Consider the following 25,295-nt stretch of genomic DNA (forward strand, 5'->3'; position numbering starts at 1 on the left):
TCTTTGAGGTGCAACTAGACAAAATTGTTAGTAAAATATTCATGAACTAGTCGTATAGAATCCGATGACTGATTTGTGTGTCCACTGGCTGCAGCACCATTACCGCAGTCACTTTCTGAAACTTAGAGCCACCAAGATGATAAAAAATTTACAGAGATTTTTTTATTCAGTATGACCTGAAATGAGTAGGTGCGCTCATAAACTCATTAGGAAAGTGTTTACAGAAGTCAAGCCCATAGACTTCTATTGAACTGGAAGCCTCCGGGTGGACATTAAGGTTAAAGGCACTTCTGCGCCTGTGTTGCTTTTGAGACCTGGATGTTATATTCGTCTTCTACTGTTAAGTTTGGCAGCTGCAAATGAGGCACTGTGAGACTGACTTCTGTTAACCAAATTTTCTGTGGTGTTATTGTTTGGAACAAAGTCTTTTCTGCTAAATTACTTTTGCCCAGTGCCCCTGTAGTGAGACAAGTCCTCCCTGCTTTCCTATATGTTGTTGTTAAAAAGTGTGCACGACTACATTTGTAGAGAGATCCCAGTGCAGTAATGGCATCTTCTTTACTTTTCATACGAGCCCAGATTTGTGTGTATTTATTGACCTGAAATCTGATCATCTGCTCGTTTTCCATTTGTCATACCAGTATCATCAAATACAGCTCAAATGTTGCCAACATTTGCAGTTTTCTTGTGGTCACGTCATTTACGGCACAGAGTAGCCCCCAAGTGTGTAGCCTAAATGTGTCTGCTGTCTGGGTGTGTTTGTTTATCGTAGCGTAACTGAAAAGTCTGCACTTGCTTACTGCAAATTCTCACACACACATGATGGATTATATTACATATTACTTTTTTAAAATATATATATATATATATATATTTTTTTTTTTTTTCCCTCTGTTAATACTGTCCATATATATACATAGCGCTGCAGAATTGAACCCCCCCCCCCCCCCCACCCCCCCCCCCCAGCATGTTTGCACTGAGTAGGAGATGCTCTGTATCTCATTGTAAAACCGTATAGTGACAATAAAGGCATTCTATTCAATTCTATTCAATTCTATTTGATGCAAGTTTGACTTGTAATTTCTGAAAGAATGTAAGGCACCTAATCAAACATCTAAAAGACAAAATGTGCAAATGGTTGGAAATGTCTTGTTAAGTGAGGAAGCACTGATGTCATGTGTTTGCAGAAGAATGCAAACAAGAACCATAATGTAAATATGTAAGAAAAATTGTGTATGTTTCTGTTCTGTGTCCTGTGTACTGTTTGTTTGTAGATGTGTCTTGTTGGCTGCTGTTACAACCAAATTTTCCCTTGTGGGACAATGAAAGGATTATTCTATTCTATTCTAGTCTATTCTATTCTATTCTATTCTAAAAAAGAACCTTATTTATTTATTTTTTTACCAAGTATGCTACAAACTTTCTGTGCAAAACTGAAGACTTCTAAAGTACTTCAGTTTTCCCCTTCAATAATTCCTCTACAAACTAATAGAATTCAAATTCGTTAGAAAATGAGTTTCACTGAAGCCCTGTCCTGTGATTAAAAAAGCTTTTGTTACAACTAACATCCTCTATGAGGGAAATGTGTGCACTCTTCCTCTTCTTTGTCTGTCTTTCTTTGTTTCCACTTTTACCATCATTGTTCACCCGTCTCCCACAAAGTTTCTTCTCCCCAAATGCCAGTTGTGCTTTTGTCTCTCCATTTCAATTCTCCTCCACTCTCCCTCTGTCTTTCTCTTTCTTGCTCACTCGTTTTGTCTCTCATCTCATCCGCCTTTGTCAGCAGTCTGGACAGCGTCTGCAGCACTCACTTTCCTTTCTTTTTCATTATAAGGCAGCTTTTGTACACTCTGTATCTTACTATTCAGCCCCCTCCTCCACCACCACCCCACCTACAACTCCACCCCTCCCACTCAGTTTTCCTCTTTCAACCTGCCAGCAGAGGTAGAGGAGTTCTCATCCATCTTCAAGCCAGACTTTGACACGTCTGGATGTTAAATTAAAAACATATAGCCCAAAAGAAGTGGGTCGTATGCAGCTAAAGTGTCCAAGACACAGCTTGGAAAATGAACATCATCAATCAAAGCTTCCCATGCCTTTGCAAAAGGCTTGTGGAGGAGAGAGCACTGGCTGATATCGCCCATCTCTATGTCAATTATATGAGGGAGGGCAAGAGTTTGGGATGGCAAGGGATTTGTTTTCTTGGATATGTATTTATGGACAAAAGAAACACAGAAGCAAAGAGATGTAAACATATAAAAACATCTCACTGGCTTGATGTGAGGTATAGAGATTGTCTGAGTGACAGGCCATGTCCGTGTCTGTTCCTCAAGATAACCCATGTTTATGTACTCTACATCAAAATATGTGATAGACTCCATATCTGGGCTGTAAATCCAGGGAGCAGTTCTTCTATCACAGAGTCACTTCATTAACCAGTTCATCGATCTGATGGCCATGGATTCAACTTAGTTTCTTTCCTTGTGATGATAGTTATGATGAAAAAGAACATTTTCAGAAGACTTTTTGCAGTCCTGTGAGAAAGTAAGTACACCCTTATTGTTTCCGTATGGAAACAGTTTTGGCAGTTTGTTTGTCTGAAGCATTCAGGTGTGTCTTAACATGTCATAATCTTCCCAGGTAGATTTGCCGGGGACTATCCAACGCATAGTGGCAGGATTTACCTGCAAGCCATAACTGTGGACACTGAGCACCACAACCTCTGGGATAGTTGCTGGGATAGTGTACAGGAACACCTGTCCTGCATATAGACTAGAAGTCTCTAGGTCCCCATGGGAGATGCTACCAGAGGTGGTTTAGAACAACAGGGCTAGTGTACTGTGGAACTTTAAGTTCCAGACAGACAAACAGCTGCTGGCCAACCAACCGGGCATAGTTGTGATTGACAGCAACTTCAGGAAGAAGGAGGACGAGAAAATAGAAAAGGACCAGGGGCTAAAGGAACAAGTGGAGCAGATGCAGAAGCTAAAGTGGTCCTATTGGTAATAAGAGCATTATGAGCTGTAACCCTGAAACTGGAAGAGTGGCTCCAGCAGACTCCATGCAGAACATTAGTGGTCTCTATCCAGAAGAGTGCAAACACAGGAAAAGCCAAGATACAGCGCAGAACCCTCAAACTGTCAGGCCTCTGTTAGAGGACTTGAGCTACAGAAACACACACATGTAACTCATAAAACACAAACCATTCCCCCATAAAAGCAGAACAAAGTATGCAATACTGTTGAAACCATGTAACTAGAGGGGAAATGTGTCAGTCCCATGATAGCAGCAGAAAACTAAAATGCTAAGAAAATGCATTTTGGTTAGCTAAAAGCACCAAGTTTCTGTGAAGTATCCTAGCAGCTTATGTCTACCCATGTGTTAGCCACCCCACTGTAGTATGTGCAAACACAATGTTGCCTCTAATGTTTTCATTATAACACAAGTTGTTACCTTAAAAAACAAAAAAATACTAAGTTTACATATAGAACATATAGCAGCCTAAAACTGCTTGTAGACACTGTCCAGATCCCACAATGATCTCATTCTGCCGGCAATGCCTCACATTTTATTGGCTGTTTTCACTTTTGATAGTATTTTCCATTAGGTAACAGGTGTTTTTTCTACATTTGATGTGAGTCATTTTGCCTAATTTGTTATCATTAGATTGTGTTCACACCAAATGAGGAATATTTTTAGTCATGATAGTAGCAGCGTAAGTCTCCAGAGGAGAGCGTGCTTGTATTCAGGCATGGATCTGGCCTGAGTGATTAATTACATAATAGAGCACATGTTTATCTATACACCTGTAGAGCTCTTTGCAGTTCCATGCCTTGTACTGTCTTCTTTTACCTGCCAGTGCTGACGAAATTAGGAAAATTACTCTCAGATTAATGCTGAAAAAGCATATGTTACTTCTAGACACAAACTGCTGTTGTTTGGTCGTCCTGAAAGCTCCCTGAAAAGCATTCAGTGGATCCAGCTTAACAAGAAAGAGAAATCATATTTCTTACATATTAGTTACTCTTCAGTGGCATCCTGAATTTAAAATCCTTATTTTAAAGACCTTATATTTTCTCAACAGAGCACTTTGCTGTCAGAGTGCAGGGATGCTTGTGGTTCCCACACCCTCCATTATGAACTGAGCATTTCCTCTACTTTTGCCTCTTTTCACTTCCCATGAGTTTATATGCTTCTACTCCATGTCATTGGCTTCTCTCTACTTTTTCTTTTAGTTTGCTTTATTCTGTATGTTGCTCCTTGTTTCTGTCTTATTGCCCCAACCCTGCCAATCAAGCCAATCAAACAGCAGATGGCTGCCCCTCCCTCAGCCTAGGTATGTCAGAGGTCTCCTTCCGTTAAAAGACACTTCTTTTTCAACATGGTCACCAAGTGCTTGCTCATTGTGGGTAATCTGATTGTTCAGGGTTCTGTCTGTAATACTGTAGGGTCTTTATCTCATAGTATAAAGTGCCTTGAGGCGCCTGTTGTCACTGACTGGTGCTATATAAATAAAATTGAATTGGCTTGCTCCAGGGCACTTAGGCAGGATGAATATTTAAAGGGCTAGATCCACAGGTCCTGCAATTTAAGTTATTTATAGTGAATCATCATTTTCAGTCCCAAATGTCTCCCTGGATTCATGAATTGCTACCTGGCTCTCATTTGGGTTAAGATAGTTCTGTCAGGCTAGAAGATTAAAAAGACAGTGCGGTTAGCAGTCAAATGTGACTGCTGGTAATCCCGGTGATCTATTTATCCAGGCTCGACAGTGACAGCCTCTCTCTCTTTCTCTCTCACTGCTGCCTGAGTGCTGTGCTTGCTGACTGCGCTGCTGTCTCTTAGTATCGATTGGAAAGTCCTGGGCCGTCAGATTGCTTTCAGGAGCCATCACCTCCTTCTGTCATAAAGGGAAAGCTGCACAGATTTCTCCCTCTTTTAGTGGTCCGAAAGAGATGAACGATGGCTGAAGGAAGCATGGCTGTGGTGCTGTTGTTGAGTCTATGACCTGGATTGATGGGGAATGTGGTGATGTTTTTATAGATGATTTTTTTTTTTTTTTTTTTTTGGCAGGATGAAAGAGAAATCATCCTGTCTTTCTGTCTTTTCTCAATTTCTCTGGTTAAGAAAAGTGCTGACAGTCTCTGCATTTAACTCTTTATTGGGAGCTGCATCCTCTTTCTGCCTCTCCTGTTGGCCTTCCCTTGCTGTTTCATTCTTTCTATCTGCTCACCACTCTCTCGCACATAGATACCTGAGAGGGCACCAGCAGGACTAATTACGGACAACAATAACTGCCCCCCCAGCTCCGGCTTACTCCCGACTGCGTAACAAATTCATTGGCACATAGCTGCAACTATTGTAAATCAATCTGACAGACGCAAGTGAGGTGCTGAATACATTCATGCACCATGTGCTTGTGCTGCAACTTGTACTCACACAGGAGTAAACAGGTTCAGCAGTTGTTAGATGTCCACATCCATCTCTGCAGCAGACTGTTTGATGTTCAAAGAGGGAGCGCGTGTTGGGGACGGTAAAGGCAGAAGGGCTGGGACATATTGGCAGCTGGGGAGAAGGGACAAGCCATTCGAGCAGGGGACCAGTGGAAAGCAGAATGGCTGGGTATATTAAGCAGAAGGAAATGGGTGTTAGGGGTATTCTCCAGATATGAGGGTGGCAGTTGGGGTGAGGTAGGGTGATGATGCATTAGCTTTAAGGTACTGAACTAGAGGCCACAAAGTCTGGCATCAAGATAATGGCCTGTATATAAGAAGGCTAGTACTGTTTGTGGTCAGTAGAAGTAGTATCAACATGGTGATAGGTAGAGTATCAGCTATTTTACAAGGCCAGACTTAAAAACTCAAAATGTTTTGCCTTTTTTTTCCCCAACTCATTTAACAACTTTTAAATTAAACTTTTACACATAGACCAGAAAACAGGTAATAGATGCCTGTATTCCCAGGAGAAGGTCTGAGCAGACACATAAGATACAGTTCATCTGTGTTTATACCAACATTTCTAGAACTAACCAGCACACACAACCACTTGACCCCTCCACTTGCAGATTCTTAACCGAGTATAGGAATCGGCAAAGCTCTCTGATTATCAGTTAATGTGCTGAGTCATTACAAAGTGTTTGAATGCTCCACTGAAGTACATTTTTGTGTCAGAACTAAAAATACTTAATGAGAGTGAAGGACCTTGCAGTTCTTACCGTTTTTGCTTTGCTCTGAGCGCAGGTGCTTCTGGCAAACAGTCTGTTGCTCTGTGCCAGAAGCACCTGTGTGCATCTGTGTGTGTGTGTGTGTGTGTGTGTGTGTGTGTGTGTGTGTGTGTGTGAGCGTACTAAAGATGAGAATGTAATGTTTCAGGCCAGCACTTTTTAGCACTGATAGATATATGTATGTGTACATATATATATATATATATATATATTACACACACATTTCCATTTAAAATGCTAAGCTTCGTAGTGGCATCTTTATGGCACTTTTTAAACTGTCATATAAAGCAAGTCATAACTCAGAAAATAGATTTTCTTTTTCCATTCATTACCACATTGGGTTACTTTTCCTCATTCTGACCACCAAAATCTATACATAACAAAAATCTATATGACAAGAACTCTGGCAGTGTAGAGTGTAGTGCTCAGAGGGTTGGACCAGGGTGGGAGTTGTGTGGGGGTGGTTTACTGTACAATACTGTACTGGAGTGTGTTTGTGGAGATTATTAAAGAGCCATATATTTCTCCTGCAGCCCCAAAGGGCCTGCTCTTACCGGCTGATCTCCACACTGGCAGACGGGTTATGAAACAGGCCTCGCTGGAGATTCATCACTGTGGAGAGCCAAGGCAATTCTCCCTCTTTTCCTCCCACTCCCCTTTTCTTTTGCCTCAAGTTTTTTTTTTCTTCCTCTCTCACACAGTTTTGGTCTATTGAACGTGCTGCAGTGCTTCTGGTTCAAACACGTGAGAGCTTGTACGGGTTTTGTCCCAACAATATGACTGTCTTACTGGCTCGCTGCTGCCAGTTTCTTTTCTCCCATCCCAGAAAGACTGAGAGAATTTAATCGTAGTTTGAAAACACGTTGTTCCCTCCGAATCCCAAGGCCTAACCCAACATAGCAAACAAACTAACAGGGAAACAAGGTAAGCTTATTCAGTTTACTGATTTTATTTTTTTAATACATCCCAAAGTGTATTAAGAGCACAGCCTCTAGCGAAAGAATCTACTGTACATGTGCAGTAATGATCCACACATACCAGGTAAACAAAGCTCTGCACTGGCTGAAAGCCACTTGACTGTTAGCCCCATAACTTGCTCTGCAGTTGGTTAGCTCACGCACTAGAACTCTTTCTTTTTGTCATGCTAATTTAGCCAAATTCATGAAACTGTAATTAACAAGTTGTTTTAGAGCAAAACATTGAAGAGAAATCAGCAATTAACATGCTATCTCTTACCTCTCTTTGAAAGCTGGGACAAAGTCGAAGTAAGGGAGTCAAAGGAGTAAAACTCGGCTGGGATTCCAGCCATGTGGGGGAACATCTAGTTCCAGAGGTGTTGAAGGTAACCACTCAACCATGAGAGGCATGCTTCTAATAGCTTGTTGATATTGCAAAGTAGACCGGGGGGTTCAAAAGGAAATAAGTTTTGGCTGGGATATAGGGCCAACATAAAGCTGAGAGGAGGGAAACTTTTTTTCTAGCCAGCATACACCATTTGCCAAAGGGTTGTACTGCTTCTCCTCTATCAGTTCCAGCTCTCAAAATCCCAGGTTTGAGGAGGACAAATTTGGACCAAAGGCAAAATTTCAGGCAAGAAAATGCGTTTCATGTATGAAATTGGAAGACCTGATGAGGGTCTGAAAGCAGTTTAAGTAATCAGGTAAGCACTCCTGTCGGGACCTGGCTTGTAATTTTAGCAAAGCAGGACGGATGAAATGAGGTGAGGGGATTTGTTGACGGAGGGAGAAGTATAACACTGCAGTGCGATGTGATTTTAGGAAACTGAAAACAGAAAGCAGCTAATGGGAGAGACAGAAATAATTGTCTTTGGCGGATTTTTATTGGACTAGCCTCAATGCATTTGATGAAATTGGAAGGGAAAAGTTGGTACAAATGACAAGCGGTGGGAAGGAAAAGATATAGATGGAAGGGTGGGAATGAAAGGGAAAAGAGAAAGAGACTGTTGCACTACAGGGATCAATTACTAGGAACTGTGAGTTATGGTATTTGCTGCACCAAGTGCCATGTGGCTTTATTGCACTGGGACAGTGTTTGGAGGAAGAGTGAGATTATTAACCACACTGAACGAAAGTAAAAGGGAGGTAGAGGAAGCCAGCAGAGAATCAGAAAAGCACCGAGAAAAGAACGAGGTACATAGTTTAGAAAGGAAAGAAAAATAGAAAGAGGCCAAGAAAGATGAGTAAACCTTAAGGCTCCTTCTTCACCACACCACACTCTCCATTTCTGCTTGTCTTGCACTTTCAAGCGTGGAGCCCATTAAAGCAGATGGCAGTGTAACTCACCACTGATAATCAACAGAGAGAGGGAGAGAGCAGATTCCCAGAGAAGAGACCTCAGGCCTCGTTTATTATGTTAGATTTTTCTATTGAATCTGACTGTGAGGTAATTTCTCAAAGTGGGAAGGAGGTGCAAGGAAAATAATTTAGACAATGAATAATCAAGACAAGCGCAGAGCAAATTAAGTTTACAGTTGGGAAAAATTCTAAGGGGAAATAAAAAGTGAACATCACATTTTAAAATCAAGGCCTATAATGTGTAACAGATTGAAATCACCCATATCTGCTTGTTAAGTGATGACGTACCGACCCTTTTTCAGATCCGAGCAGCTACTGTTTTTGCTGAGGCTCATGTTGCTTCAATTTGTGTTAGTGCTTTGTTACCACTCGTTTTTTGTGACGTTCTGATTTACTGCAGCTGCCTTCACTTGCTCTCTGCATTCAGTTTTATCTCCAGTAACTGAAATGCTAAGATTACGTGACTAACTTGGCCATTAAAGACAAAACTCACTAGATTGTCAAGTGTTTCTTTGCCTTGAGAAACACTTGAGTTGTTTTTGCAGCATTCTTTGGCTCAGTGTCCATTTGCACTATAAAGAGCTGTCTGATTATTTTTCTAGCATTTGGCTTAATCTGAGCAAAAAGTATTGCTCTGTACACTTCAGATTTTACTCTGCTACTCCTATCAGCAGTCACATCATCAATAAACACTAGTGGCCTGTTTTCATTGGCTACTATACATGTATGTGCCATGAGAGGTATGCTTCATAAATGGTTCCTTTCCTTCTTTTTCTCTTCCCGTCATTCTCGTACAAGTTTATCTTGATTTCATCACCAAAGATTTTTTTTTTTTCCAGGATAGCGCAAACACTAATCTGACCTTCTTTTTCCTGAGTGTAACCAACATTTACTTCTTTATTAGACTCATGAAGTTGTCTTTTTATAATATCATAGAGAATGTTGAGAATGTTCTTCACTTTATTAGATTGTAAAGTTGTTTTCCTTAGGCAAGGAAATCAGCTTTAGTTATCAGGCCAGTGCATTTCTTCTTTTAAGAATGTACCCAGATGATGATTTGGCTACCCTTTAAGTTTTTGCTTTCTCTTCATTATTCGTTAGTTGTTGGGTTTTTTTTAGGTCTACTGATGGCCTAGCTCACTTGCACTTCCAACAATTCCTAAAGAGTTAATGCAAAATTTGTGTTAAAAAAACAAAAACAACAACAACAGCTCTGAAAAGCCAAAAGTCCTCCACACAGTAATTAATAAAAACAATAATTAAGTTGGTGCAGTTTGAAAGCAGAGTCATGAAGCAAATATTTAAAATAGCAACAGAAATATATTCATTTTTCGACATTAGTATGTAGTATCTTAAAGCTGTCACCTTTCACTGTCTATGAAGTCTGGTTGGCCCTGGGTGTCACGTTGTTTGTTCTCTAATCCCTTGCAGCCACACCACCAGGACAAATCCCTGCGCATTTATTGTACTTAGCAAACAAAGAGCCTGTGAATTATGAGCAGTCACCCAGTGACACAGCATGGAACCACTGACTGTTTCCATTGCTGCAGAGCTATGGGTAGTGGAAACAAACACACCTGTCAAGTGCTCCCAGTTTCCCCTCGCTGACCCCCAAATGACTGGATGAAGTGCGGTAATATGTTCTGTCAGACTGGAGTAAAACCGCTAGTGACAAACACTGCTGGGAAAACAGAATGTCATTATATTTAAAACAGCTATAACAAGGACAGTTACACACTGCAACAATAGCAAGGCTCAAGGCAAGGACAATGGTATGCTCATATCAATGACATGGAGAGTGCAAAACATGCCTTCCACCAGTGGAGGTGGAAGTCAACTTGGATTTCAGTGTTGACTCATACATTTTTACAGTTTTCCTTAGCAATCGATATCAATCATGGCACAAAAGTCAATATTCGCCTGGAAAAGTACAACCTTGACAGAGAAAAACAGAAAAAGGGAAGGGTAGTTTCAAATTTTCATTATTTACCTTGTAGAAAGGCTAGTTGTGATATGGGTTTTTTTACTGCACGTAGTGTGAATTTAAAAGTCATACAAAGGCCACCGAAGGCCATTAAATGACTACACTTCACTCCAAAGACAAAATAAAGGACAGATGGCAGAGGGGAGAGGAGATACCGGAAAACAAGAGCGATGGAAGCCACAAGAGAGAAGTCTAGAGATGGATGATTATGATGGAGAAAGAGGAAGGGAGGTAATGATTGGAATACATCCAGAGCTGCATGGATAAAGACATGAAAGAGGAGCACAAAGAGTGAAGCAGAAAAGGGAAACGGGGAAGGAGGTTCAGAGGAGTTACAGAAAAAGAGAGAAGGAGAAGAAAGAAAAAGACGAGAAGAGGGGCTGAACAAGTGGTGCATGGGGGAGTACAGAGGTGGATGAGGTCAGGATTCGACCCTGTGGTGTCCCGTGGTAATTGAAATTAGACAGTGGGGGTGGTGGGTAGGGTGGCAGCGGGACTGGAGGAAACAGGCGACATGATAATCAATTTGAGGCTGAATCGGAAACATGAGCCACTGGGGGGGCCTCGTTCCCCCTACCAGGCCTCCAGATGGCCCCGGCCCCAACCCTGTATGGGCCCTGTCATAGCACGCAGTGTGTTTGTGTGTGTGTCTGTGTTTTGGAGAGACAATGCCATCTGCCAGGAGTGCAAAGGGAGTTCATTAAATGTATTTGCTGACACTAGGGGCGCAGGCGGGTATAAGCAAAATACTACAAACATGTTTTTGGGCATGTTTCCGTGAGGAAAACAGGCATATTCAGACTCAAGGATGTGGGCAGTTTGATGCAGGAAGGGTATGTATCCACAAAAACCTGATTCACACGTACACACTGCATGCAGTCCAACTTTGTATTTGTCCTAATGGGCCCTTGGGGTAAAGCTATGATACTGCGGCTATTTGTCAAGGCACCACTGGTCACTGAGGAGCAACCGAGTGAGTCTGTTTGGATGAAACTTTTTTCCAGTGTTATCATTTAGGTCATGTTACATTGTTTTCTATCTCTCTGTGCAATGATAGACAGATTCCAGGATGTTTCGGATCAAGTCTCTGTAGGGGCAATGCTGCCTGTTGCTCTGGTTGTATACAGCCAGAACTGTAAGTGAAGGTAAATTTGATTAAACTGCACAGCCCCACTATACATACAACTGGCAATTCTCATATAGGACATGGTGTTTATGCTGCTCCATAGTTGCAAGCCATCTGCAGGCCACTTTGCAACCCACCTTCTGTATTTGACTTAATCAGCGTTAAACATGATATTACTGATGCTAGTTCTGTTCTGTGTGGGCATCTTGCTCTTGCCTCCAGTGTTCCATGTGCACAAGAAAGCGTGGAAAAAACCCCAAACAGAGCCATGACAATACATCTTTTTTTTTTTTTTTTTTTTTTTTCACTTCTCTTTTTTTTTTTTTTTTTTTTTTTTTTTTTTTTTTATTAAACCTGTCCCGTTTGGTTCTTTTGCCATCAGAATTATTGTCTAAAGGCGAAGAAAGATGCCCAACGGATTTACTTTACCAAATGGACCATCCCAGCCTTGCCGTAATGGTCCATTTGATTCACCTTTTATTGTTTATTTTATTTTGACTTGCTGAATACGGGACAGACTTGACTGGTGGAAAGAAAGGGGAGAAAGAAAGAGGGAAAGAAAAACAGCTGAGAAGAGGGACGGGGGAGAAGGGCAAAAACCAAAAACCAACAGAATAAGCAGACAAAAAATACATATATCGATCACCTGGATCACCTGTTGAGAAAGAAAAAAAGAAAGCAAGCAGAAGAAAACGAGAGTAATAAACAACATCACAATGATATATGGGAATATGACAGTAAATACTAAATATTAAACATTATTGTGCAGCACGTAGGATCGACAGCGCACAGTGTGCTTTGAGGTAGGAGCCAAAAAGGGTGTAGTTTGTGTGTGTGATCACCCGTGTGTGCACCTGTGAGCATGAACGCGCTTGTTTTTAAAAGGTTCCTTCATGTAATGATCTGCTAGAGGGTGTGGGGGGCCACTGCCCCGTCCTCCAGGGCATGAAGCAGGTATGGAGGAGATCAAAACTCCAGACATCCAGAGGCCCCCAGAACACAAGAGACCAAGGAAGACCAACAGAGGGGCAGCCGTGCCACTATCCAGAAAGAGCTGAGGAGAGTCCCAGATGAGGGGTCACTCAGCAGCCGCGGAGCAGAAGCCGGGGGGGTTGCAGTGACGTGCCCGTGAGCTCCGCCGGCAGCCAGCTGTGCCTGAGTGACCGAGCCCCGGGCTGAGAGGCCGAGGGCACCCCATCCCCGAAGTGGCCCGAGCGAGCCCCAGGCTCCAGGCCCCGATAAGCAGCCGCCAAGGAGTGAGCCGGTGGGTACCTGGGCGCCCACCCCCGGACACAAAGAACCACCAACGCACCGATGTCTGAGGGCGTCTGCCACCGGCAGGGGAAGTGGTGGGGGGAGATGGGCCTCCAAACCTTGGAGGGCCTGAGATGTCCCCAGAGAGGTGGCGTCTGATACCCAACCTGACATAAAGACACAGACAAACAGGCACACACAGATACAAACATCTATTCCCACCCTCATGCTCTCATATACAATTACTCAACACTCACCCAACGTGGAGACGGACATAAAGAGACGCTGTACACACAATCACACTCCCCAAGCGTACTCTAAGCCCCGGGTCTAGGTACCCTTGCCCCTGGAGGGGGAAACTGCGCCCAGACCCAGGTGATGTTACCCTTTTCCCTGCGGTGGGGAGAAGCAGACTGCCCCGACTCCGCAGCAGCAGGGAGGCCCCACATTCCAGACCCCAGTCGGACGGCCAACTCCTCCTCCTAGCCCCCCCGCTCCAGCAGGCCGCAGAGAACGGGGGTGTAGGAAGACTCCAAACCTCCCTCCACCCGCTCTTATGTAGTGTTGATGTATGTGTGTTCTAAGGTGCATTTAAAACCCAGGAGGGCATGGAGCTACCTGCCAGAGCAGCAGGTAAGCGTATAGCCCCTCCTGCTAGCCCTCAATGTCTACGTGTATTTAAAATTGAGAGGTGGGCAACGACGCCAGGGGTGAGGTGTACACCCTGATGGTAATTTGGAATCCGTGTAGCGTGCCCACCCCCAAGATCCTATATGTATGTGTAATGAGAGTGTGAGTAATGTGAATGTCTAAGTTGTGGGATAAAATTGAGGCAGAGGCAGCCAGAAGGAGACAGAGGGGGGGGATGTCTCCTCTGCACCCTGGTGACACACCCCTACCCCAAGGCCCTGCATGTGTGGGTGATTGTGGTGGAGCGGGAAGAGGGAGGCAGCTGGAGATGGGGAGGGAAGGAAGGGAGGGCAAGTGACCCCTCCCTGGGGCCAGCTCCCCCGCTGACCCCAGTAGGCACCCCCATACTCTGCAACCCGCCAGGGAAAGGGGGGCCCAGGCCCATCCGGACCGGGGCCCAGTGCAGCAACGCCGCCCAGCCCCACAGAGCCCGGGACAGTCCACCCGACCCCACCACAGAGAAAACTGCACCCACCCCATCATCCACTCATCTTCCAGACTACACAAGACAATAGACGCCCAGGCTGAGATCTTCCTCCACCTCTCCTGTATCTCCCCCTCCTGCAGAGAGAGTTCCTGAAGAGAGGAAATCTCCTGCAGGATTTGACAACCTCCCCCACCAGTTGAAGAGCCCCCCAGGTGGTTCGATGCACAGGCGGCACCCTGCGCCAGGACTGGGCCCCCATACACCACCCGCCCACAACCCCGGCAACACACCAACCAGGACCCAAGCCCCTGAGGCTTGGCCAGGGCCCCAGCCCAGAGACGGAGCGCCCCCAGAACCTCACGCCCATCCCGGACCCACCCAGGGGCAGCCAGGCTACCAGGTCAGTAACCCACGTCCGTCAGCACAGACCCTCCCCTAGCCCTGCTGCACGCAGCCACGAGGAAACCGTCACCTAAGAGCCAACAGAGCCCCTAATTGGCCATGACCGTTATCCCGGGTTGAGCCCCCCAAGGAAGATGCTCCCGGGGAACCCCCTGATGCCCTAAGCCCGTCCCTACCCCCACACCAATCACAACAGTGAAGGTGGGACCAAACTAAGACCCCCCACCCCCACTAGGTGATGGAGCTGATCAAAGGAGCCCAGAGCAATTGATCTGATGTGGTGGCAGAGGCTGTATCAAGACTAATGTAATCTAATAGATAATTTCTATATTGGTTAGAATTAAGATTATTTTTATTTTTCCAGTTCATGAGGACTGTTTTCTTGGCTATGCATAGGGCAGTGAAAACCATATGGGCTATATTCTTTTCCGGAGTGACATTATCTAAGCTGCCCAACAAACATACTAAAGGGGAAGTTGGAATGTTACATTTCAGACACTTTGATAAGTCTTCACATATCTCACGCCAAAACTTCTGAACTGGTGGACAGAACCAAAGAGCGTGGATATAATTGTCCAGTGAATTGGTTTGGCAGTGTGAGCAGTTGTTGGTAGACGTAAAGCCCATCTTGAACATCCGATGGCCTGTATAGTGCACTCTATGTAGTATTTTGTATTGAATTAATTGAAGACTGGGATTTCTAATTAGATGAAAGGTTTTTAAGCAAATCTGAGACCAGAAGTTTTGGTCAAAGTTAACTGATAAATCCGCTTCCCATTTTGCAATAGGAAGTGATATTGATTCATCTGTTTTAGAAAGCATTCTGTATATTTTGGATAGTAATTTGGGGGTTTTAAGAGTAAGAAATTGAACCACACTTGGTGGCGTTTGTAGTTCAACTTGACCCGGTTTAAATCTCTTTTTTATTATGGATTTAATTTGTTGATATTCTAAAAATCTTTTCTTGTTGATCCCATATTGTGTAACTAGTCTGTCAAATGAAATAAATTCTGTTCCTTCTAGTATATGTTCTAAGTATTTGATTCCTTTACTACTCCAATCTGAAAAGTTTATCATATTATTGTTTTGTAATATGTCAGGGTTGTTCCAGATAGGTGTACGTTTGCATGGGATTAATGAAGACTCTGTCAACTTCAGAAACTCCCACCACGCTGTCAGAGAAGAGCTGATGTTGATGACAATACATCTAAATTATTGCACATGAAAAAAAACCCTCTTTTGAATATATTAGTATTGTCTGGAATAATTAAATTGTTTTAGTTTACACAGATTTCAGTTAAGTAAGCACAGATACTTTGCCATTACTACATGCAGACTGCCTTATTTGCTCATTCACCCCTCAAAGGCCCACTTTGAGCCAGGAAAATCTTGTGTATGTTAGAAGGTTTTCATGTTTCAAAATGCATTTGAAACCAGTCAAACACTGACTAATTGTTGAAAGTCCAAATATCTAGAGTACCTTAGAACTAGTCAGAATTTTCACTTTCCTTATGGAGCAGATAAATTTAAGTCTCATAAATCCAGAGCACATCAGGTGTGTTCAGATTTCACTAAGAAGTGTTTAGATGATGACATACTGTGCTGCAACTTGAAAGTGCCTGTCAACAAACAATTAAACAAGGTTTAACAGATGTAAAACAAAGCCCGATTTTCCAAGTGCATGACCTATTTCTTGGCTCAGATGTATTCACAAACTCATCTGAGGGAATAGTTAGGCAGAAATTTGATGCTGTCTGAACAGGTGCCATATTTTTACGGTCTGAAAATCAGACAACTGATGGCAGAGGAATGAGTAGCGTGTTCATCTAGTCAGGGAGAAGAGTCCATGGGACTGTCAATCATGTGCTGTTATGGCGTTTGTTAAACTGATGCAGGCTCAGATGAGAGATATCAAAGCAAAAGTAATATATCTGATGAAAAGAAAAAGGAATTCAGAGGGAAAGGGTTCAGTCAGCTGTACCTCTATACATGTATATATATCGTCCATGAATATTAGTCCATGAATAATTCTAGTACTTTTGAAGCTAAATGCTAGGAAAAATTAAAAAACGATTCAGGCTGTCAGCCAGAGTAAGGATCCAAAGTATATTAAAAGCCTTTATTAAGGCAGGCATAATAGTTGAAAATACTAGCTGGCTTCAACCTCAAAGGGTCTTGAAAAGTCTTGATTTGTACTAATCCTACAACACAAGCTTTTTTTTCCCTTCAGAAAATATTGCGTCCCTAACATTAAAACTCAATTTTGATGAGAAAACTTAAAAAAAAAACATAACTTGTGAATCTAATTAGAGAACAAGAGGCTCTTTTTATATTTAATTCTAGTTTTGCATTAGTTTAGGTCAAGCCTCCCAAACTGCAAAAGTCTTAGACTTTCTAAAATGATACATGAAGCTTTGTGAAGCTTTTTTTTTTTCTAGTTACATCAGTTTGTACTAATAGAGTTGAACATAAACAAGGGAAAAAACAAGCCTCTTAAAGCAGTGCATGGGACAACTACAGATTGGACACTTTGGAGTCAGGCAGTTGATCTGAGCACGTGAAAGGAAAAAAAGTGTTCACGTGTTTGATTGTCTAGAAGTGGGGCTGATACGGGGGAGTTAAAAGCACAAACAATCATGTAAAATAAACATGTGACGTAACAATGGCATTTAAATGTTAGAAAAGCAATTTTTACAGTACTGGAAGTGATTCATTTTTCAGGTCTTTGTTCTCATGCTATATTTAAAATGACTATAAATGAAATGGAGTACAGTGAATGAATATCCAGCCTCAACTAGACATGCTGTCTCGTATCTTCCCTATAAATGTCACAGAACAATTCAGAGTGTAAAAGAAATACCTGAAAGTGACTGTGTCTTGTCCCCTGTTCCTGCGGTTAAGTCCTAATATCTTAAGGGGCTTAGGTCAGACTTATCATTATAACATACTTCGTCTTTGAGACAGGGTTAAGTCAGTAGCCAGTAACTGAGTAGAAATTTGTCTTAAACATGGCTCTTAGTTTATACAGATAAAACAGAAAGAATAAGATCATAAAACACTCTGTAATAAAAGCAAGATTAAAAAAAAAATAATTCCTGGCCTTTCTGTTTAGAGATTTCATGTTCTCCCAGTGTCCTTGTGGGTTCTTTCTGGGTACTCCGGCTTCCTTCATGCAGTTAGGTTAACTGGTGATTCTAAATTACCCATAGGTGTGAATGTGAGTGTGAATGGTTGTCTGTCTCTTTGTGTTAGCCCTGTGACAGACTGGCAACCTGTCCAGGGTGTACCCCACCTCTTGCCTTATGTTAGCTGTTTTTCCATGTTGGAAGAAAAAGGTGAAAGTAAGGTGAAGGCATGAAAGCAAAGTAATAGTAAAAACTGGCAATGAGTGAGTCAGCACTAGCTTTCCTCTGAGTCGGCTGGAGGTTTTGGGAAGCATTCATCTTAAGGATCTCCTCCTCTGTAGTAAAGCAAACAGCACCATGTCGCCAATTAATACCTCGCTGGACTATCAGCTCATATCCCCACATGTCTCTGGGTCCCTTTTATCTTCTTCCTTCTTTTTTCCTCCACCCTCGCCTTGATGTGTTGAATCTCATTAACACAGTTTGCTCAGGACAACACGGCACTCATCAGCCGATGGGTTTGTCGACTTGATAACGGAGATCTTACCCCCCCCACTGCAGCATCGGTATGTGTGTCACACTGGGCTGCACCCATTTTAATTGAAGCAGTTATAAAGAAAAAAAATGCTGTTTTTGTTCCCTTTTTTTTTTAACCCAAGAAAATAATTTGAGGGGGTGTATAAAAATGTTAATTAATGGTGGATCGAGGACAACCCTGGCAATTAGTGCAGGCTGACAGACAGGCGATGCACTGCACTGGAGACTGTGACAAGTACTGAACCTCAACTGTATGCATACACAAAAGCATGCCTGTTAGCCTGCAGGGCCATGGAGATGAAGGCAACTGTTTGTTACAGGCTAAACAGAAAGTGAAACTCCAAATGGGGTCTTCTGTACAATTAGCATAAGCATATGCACACATACACTTCCAAAGACAGAAATGCAAACGCTAAGGCACACAAACACAGATATAGGTTGAAAATGTGTTGCTGAGGTTATCTGCTTCTTTTGAGAAAACATTATTAGACTGCTGACCCTCTGCTTCTTACATTGTCTCTGAGTCTTTTGTTACTTCTCTTGTTGAAAGACCTGGGCAGCTGATATGGTGTTTTGTAATGATCTGTAGGTGTAATCTGTGTGCTCTGTAGAGCTTATTAGATGCTGCATTTCTAGTGTAATACACATATTGATTGTTAATGGTGAAATAAGATATGATGTCCTAATGCAGTTTTTCCACAAACAAATTGAACTTTATTAGCTCAACAGCCCAGAGAGGGAAGCTATGCAACAATCCAGCTGATCTCAGTGCTGTTGGCTCAGCTGATGCCCTTTTATGCACCGAGCTTTGTTCAAGCTCCTTTAGCCTGCCTGAGGTCGCTGTTAATTTGTCCACACATAGATACACATAGCATAGATTTGGCACCTAGGCTAGATCACCATTTGCCCAAAGTAAGGAATTCTCACTCATTAATATACTTTGAATGGCATAAAATGTTGCTGGAGCAAATTAAAAAGGTCAGGCTTTTGTGTCTGTGTTTGACTGAGTAAGCCGTTACACCAGATGAAAATGCAGTTATTTTGGAACAGTTGACTAATTGTCTTGGTCCACAATTAAAGTGTTTTTATGTGGAGCTGAGATAGGATGCAACCTCATTGGCCGAAAACAAGCCACCTCAGACGGCCTTAAGGAAAACAAGTTGTGTTACACAAGCTCATACATTTCACTTAATTTATTGCATTGTCGTGATTGTTTTTGATGCAGAGGATTCATATGCTTTGTTCATTATACAATAAGTGTCAGGGGCTGGGTCTGTGACCCAGCATATTGAGTTTATTTTTGTATTTGTGATTTCTTATGTTCAATTGAAAGGATGTTAAGTTCTAGTATTTGCCTTGAGTTTTAAGTCTAGTTTAGGTTCTTCTGTGTCTCCTTAGTGATGAGTCTTTCCTGTCCTCTATGTGGTCTGTCTTGTCCTCAGTGTTTTACTTTCACTTATCCCTGTGCGTTTGTCTCTCCATGTGTTTTGTGTCTCAATTGTCTAGCTGGTGTTGTCATGTCAACGTCTCTCCATGTTTCCTGTTTTACTTTTGAAAAGCCTGGTGTTTCCATGTGTCATGTGTTTAGTTTTACTTCCCCCATGGTGTCATTATGTTTATTCCAGTCAGCTGTTTCCCCATGTGTTTCCACTTCCCCTGATCACCTCCTGTGTGTATTTAGTCTGTGTTTTCATTCAGTCTTCGTCAGGTCGTCTGTGTTTCCTCCCACCACGCCATGTCAGTTCCATGTGTTTCACTATTCTGCTCAGGTCGTGTTCATGTTCTTGTTTCTTCCTCATTATAGTTTCTCGCACGTTCCTGGCCAGAATCGTGTTCATGTCTAATGTCATAGTTATCTCAGTTTAGTTCTCCTAGTTTAGGTTTTAGTTTTAGTTCTCGCCCCTTGTTCGCCTTGCTTTGCTTTTGTATTCATGTTTTTTTCAGCCTAAAAAGCGGCTCGCCTTTTGCTTAAACTCAATTCCGTCTCCTTCCGTGTCTGCACCTGGGTCCTTCTTCTCACTCCCACACAGTCAGCTTTAGCGAGAATGTGACAATAAGTTATGCAGTGATAGCGCTTTCTGCTTTTTCTAGTGATCTCTGGGTTGCTTTGCATTAGCATCACATTCTTGATGACCTCTGTGATTATAACCTTTTCTTCTTTTTTCCCCTTGTTTTCATCCTCTCCTCTCCCCAATGCCTCCTCTCCCCTTTATGTCACTAGGTGAACCTGCAGTGGCCAGAGAGAACAACTGTCTCAATGCTGCTAAGGCCTGCAACCTGAATGACACGTGTAAGAAGTACCGCTCGGCCTACATCAGCCCCTGTACCAGCCGCGTCTCCACAGCTGAAGTCTGCAACAAGAGGAAGTGCCACAAGGCCCTGCGGCAGTTCTTTGACAAGGCAAGGCACTTCTGATACGAGCTTATCAAAAAACAAAACAGAAAGAAAAAGAACACACACACACTGGAGGTTTTCCAAATGACTGATATCTGATAAAAGCTGAATGTCCAGCACAAAGGACCTGCTTCAAACGAAAGAATGATTTTGAAGTGCATAAGTTTGAGGGGTTGTCAAACTCACAATAAATAATCATGTGGGTCTTTTTGTTCAGGGTATGCTTTTCCAGCGCCAAGCTTTGACATTGATTCAGTCATCAAACACAAAAGATGTTTTTGCTGTCTGTTCCATATTGTAAAAAATGATGTGAAGCATTGTAATTACAACCCAGCTTCTGTGATGCCCCTTTTTGAATAACTTTACTTGGCACTGCTTCTGCAAAGCAACAAAATGAATAAATAGAAATGTTACAGAGAAAGTGTGACATTGTTAATCTTTGTGTGATGTATAATTTTGTTTTATTTTATCATAATAGAGATGTCTTTGCGTAAAGAGCCTTGAGCGTTAGGCTTTTCTTTGTGTTGGAGATTAAAGTATCATTACATTCTCCTATTGTGGTCCAATTGTCATTTGTTACATCTACATTTTCTTTCAACGTGAACGTCAGATTTGATTGATGCTTTATTGAAGCAATGTTAAACCATCTTGCTGCAAATGAGCTGCAGCAAGGTGAGTTTGTACTGATAAATACTGAATAAAGTTAGAAGGAGCAGTAAACCCCCCCCCCCCCCCCCAACAATCCATCAAAAAGAATAGAAAACAGCTAATTCAGACCACATCAAGAAAGAAATCCAGAAAATGTGTCTAAAGGCACAGACAGTACAACATGTAGCCCAGAATAATGCCAAAATATGAGTAATAATGAGGGTCTTAATAAAGGAATTAATTTCTATCCTTAATGTCGTGGTTTCTTTTGCCACACAGGTTCCTCCCAAGCACAGTTACGGCATGCTATTCTGCTCATGCCCGCTCAGCGACCAAACGGCATGCTCTGAAAGGAGACGTCAAACCATCGTTCCTGTCTGCTCATATGAAGAGAAACAGAAACCCAACTGTCTGGAGCTGCAGGCATCCTGCAAGACCAACTACATCTGCAAGTGAGGAACCCCTTTTTATGTCAATATGGTCAATAAGTACCAGATATACTGTAACTTGGATGCCATGGTTTATTTCTGAGATAAATGCTCTGTGCTCTGGATATTAACTGTGTTTTTTTTTTTAAAGCTGGCATTAGATGTAGATTGACGATGTAGGATGCAGGAAAAGTGATTTGTGATCAACTTTTGTAACTAGTTTTCATCATGTGGTAGCATCCCGCGCCTACCAGTCAAAACCATAGGCTAACCATGGCTCTTTTAAAGGTTACCCTTCGGTTTGGTGAGGACACACTATATATGTGCAAGCCTGAAAAAAGCTCAGTATCAGAGGAGCTTTTGTGTTTTGGCTCTTTGATGGGCCACAAGAACAAGCCAGCTGCCTGTACACAGTGCACTGACATACTGTCGTTCCTTATGTAGAGAAATGAAACAAAACTTCCAACAATATAACTAAATAAAAAAACTCTGTCCTCACTTAGAGGGAAATTTCACCAAAACTGGCTTGCGGCAAATATGCTTTGACCTCGGCTTTACTCTAATCTTAACTCACAGAGCCTAAAATCGAATTCTTTACAGTGTGCGGACAAGCTTTCTGTCTGCAAATCTGAGGCAAGTCCCCACTTTGTGACACACATTTGTGCATTAACATGCCCCATAGACACCTCTTTACATTGTGTAGTAGTCAGTGTAGCACCAGCAGTAATAAATTGTCTGCCTTTATGCCTCAAGTCTCAGACTCACACCCACGTACACTGTAGGGTTCCTGCATTAAGAGTCAGAAAAGAGTAATTCAGTGATGGACATCTGACACTGCCCTCACTAGTGTTGCGTATATGTGGTTATGCAGTCTCCGGAGGCTTGAGCCAGCAGTCTTGTGGGTCTCTGGGATTAAATGGAGGCATTAGGCATCATAAATGAGCTCCATTTGGACTGTGGCCTCGGGTCTCCCTCCCTCTCGCCTCACCCTCTGTCTCTGCTTAACAGCAGGCAGCATGGCAGCAGTAAATTTATACTGCAAGTTTCTCTTCTTCCTTCCATCTTTCTCCCAATGGAACTCTCCTATGAAGTACCTAAGATGCCAGAATTTACTTTAATATACCAAGAAATTCAATGTAATTTTTCTGCATTTGTTTTTGCATTAGGTCATTTTTTTTTTTTTACAAAATGATTAGAGAAATATAGAAAGATATTGAATTTGGTGGGTTTTAGGACATTAGTATGGTGGATGCACAGGAAAAAGACACATATATAAATACATTTTTTTAAAAATTCTTTGACTTTTCATTTTATTAATATTGATAAACGTAAATCAAAAATGAAACGCAATGAATGTCTGCATTTATTTTTATGTTGTTGTAACATATTTATATATTCAGTCATTTATCTTTTTTTCTTCATTTTGGATTTTGGCAGTTTCAATCCTCCATACGCTCAATCCATCACACATATGCTCAGGGCTTGAACAACAGGTCTCACTGCAGCACGGCTTCCTCCCGGTCCATTTGTCAGTTAGCACAGACAGATTAAAGCCATGCATTTCCACAAGTTCCCTCACCATATGTCAGGTGTAGTATGCTGGCTGCTGTTGACAACTCTCGCCAGGCACTGCTCAGCTCTGCACCAGATTGGTGTGATAAGACAGATCACACTGCAAGTGCAGATACAACCCCATGTCCAAAAAAAAACTGAGACAGGAACAAAAGAGAGAGGGAGGAAAAAGGATACACTGCTTTGCAAATCATTTGAACCGTATCTGGATGCCTGAAACTAGTATAAAGAACATCTTAAATGCTGAAAATGAGAAATAGTAAACACGCTCATTTTGAATTTGATGGCTACAACCCAGGCTGTCCATCAAGTCCTCGTAAACCTAACATCTCCTGTTTGGCATGAACTTGGTCAAGCTCAAGAATGAACTGATTAGATTTTCGTGGTCAAATATCAAAGTGACAGTGATCACGGCTGAAGAATTTGAATACTAGATAAAATAATTAAATGATGACAGTTTATATTACAAAGATCTTGGGCATTGTAATATTCTTCAATGACCTTTTTGTTCCTAGTAAATCAAACAGAACAAAACTGAATATATTTCACATTTGATCAAATACTGAATTAGAGACGATCTTTGGTGCCCAGCTTTTAAATTCCTTCAAAGTCACTACAGGTATTAAACAAGTCCTAACAAACACGCACACAAATTAAACACGAGTAGTTGGTGGAGACCAATTATTGCACATTCAGCGTACCACCTTTGAGTTTTGGCTATTGTTGTTGCTTTTACTCAGCAACAGTGCAGGAACACAAGCTATGCAAAGCTTTTTACTGACATTTAAAACCACTTAACAGTATTTTAAAAAATACAAGCATTTGTAAAAAATGTGTCATACTTATTTTTAAAAAATGTACAAAAATCTGTGAAAATCTGTCCAGTAACATCTGCTGTTTTCTGCAAATAACTTTTGATTTTCTGACCTGTTCTGACCGTGTTGGGAAATATCTCAGCTTAGTTTGAAGTTTTAACAGTAGCGAGAGGATTTATAGCCAAAACTGCACCAACACACCAAGATGGTTAAAGATGTTTGAGTCTGAAGGTTGTAGCTTTGTGTCAAAGAGCCACTATATCACACGTAATTTCACTTCAAATGGTGAATTCCTTGGGACTACAAACACCATTTCAATTTCACAAACCACTGCACCTGTAGCAAAAGTGTAAACAAACATTTTTGAAGGAGGTAAATGAAACAGAACAGACTGGGCGGAGAATGGTCCGTAGCTTCATTCATTCCAGGATATAAACCAGCCGCAGCATAAAGGGTCATCTTACCGCACTGAAGTCAGCCATTAAGAAGGCTAATTGAATTGAGACAAATGACTTCCAGTGGACACTAATTTCAACCGGGCCTTTTGCTGCTCATTTACAGTCACATTGGCTGTCTGAACTTATCTGCTGGAGCTATAATCACAAAATAGTTTTTGATCTGTGTGTGTTTTAGGTCACGACTCGCTGACTTCTTTGTCAACTGCCAACCCGAGCCCCGCTCGCTGTCGGGCTGCCTGAAGGAGAACTATGCAGACTGCCTCCTCGCCTACTCGGGTCTGATTGGTGAGTTTGCTCGATTGTGACCGGTCAGGTTTGACTCGGCATTAACTGCAGTTTCTGTTTATCATGACCAAGCTAAGATCTACGAGAATTTGCTCAAGACATTGTTAAAAATGCAACACAGCTTTGACATGAAGAACCAAGCTGTATCTTTGTAGCCATCTCACTCACAACGTGGACCAATCCCACTCTTGATTTCTTCCCGACAACAGTTACTGCAACACTCGAGATTTGGTCCTCTCAAGTCGCCAAACCTGACCACGCATACACACACTGTCCACACAGCGCCAATTCATTCTGCCTACTGCAAAACAAAATGGCCTGTTCTGGACTGCAGCCAGCACAAGGGAACAATCCATTGGGGGAGTGAGAAATCACTGACTGAAGCTATTTACTTTCCCTCGCAGAGAGAGAGCCTATTCTTCACTCCACCTTCTCTGCATTCTGCTTCCTGGAGAAACTCCACCAGACTGCGTTTCTCTCGTAGAAAATAAAAATCATCACTGCTAAACATTTATCATCAACACAGTACGATGATCATGCCTGACATTTTGAAGGCTTTAAATCTTTTTGAATCTTTTTCTTTTTTTTTTAAATTTGGTAGTTAGCAGCTCA

General features: G+C 42.1%; 1 protein-coding gene across 2 annotated transcripts in view; it reads left to right on the plus strand.

Moving 5' to 3' along the window:
• gfra1a (gdnf family receptor alpha 1a) overlaps positions 1-25,295 on the plus strand; it is a 103,757-nt gene that overhangs the window by 56,650 nt on the left and 21,812 nt on the right. For both annotated transcript variants that reach the window (XM_019366925.2, XM_019366926.2), the window contains 3 exons: positions 20,305-20,483; positions 21,405-21,577; positions 24,574-24,683. In XM_019366925.2, coding sequence (XP_019222470.1) covers positions 20,305-20,483; positions 21,405-21,577; positions 24,574-24,683 — 462 coding nt within the window. The remainder of the gene's footprint in view (positions 1-20,304; positions 20,484-21,404; positions 21,578-24,573; positions 24,684-25,295) is intronic.

Source organism: Oreochromis niloticus, linkage group LG13, assembly GCF_001858045.2.
Source record: "Oreochromis niloticus isolate F11D_XX linkage group LG13, O_niloticus_UMD_NMBU, whole genome shotgun sequence".
Classification (NCBI taxonomy): domain Eukaryota; kingdom Metazoa; phylum Chordata; class Actinopteri; order Cichliformes; family Cichlidae; genus Oreochromis; species Oreochromis niloticus.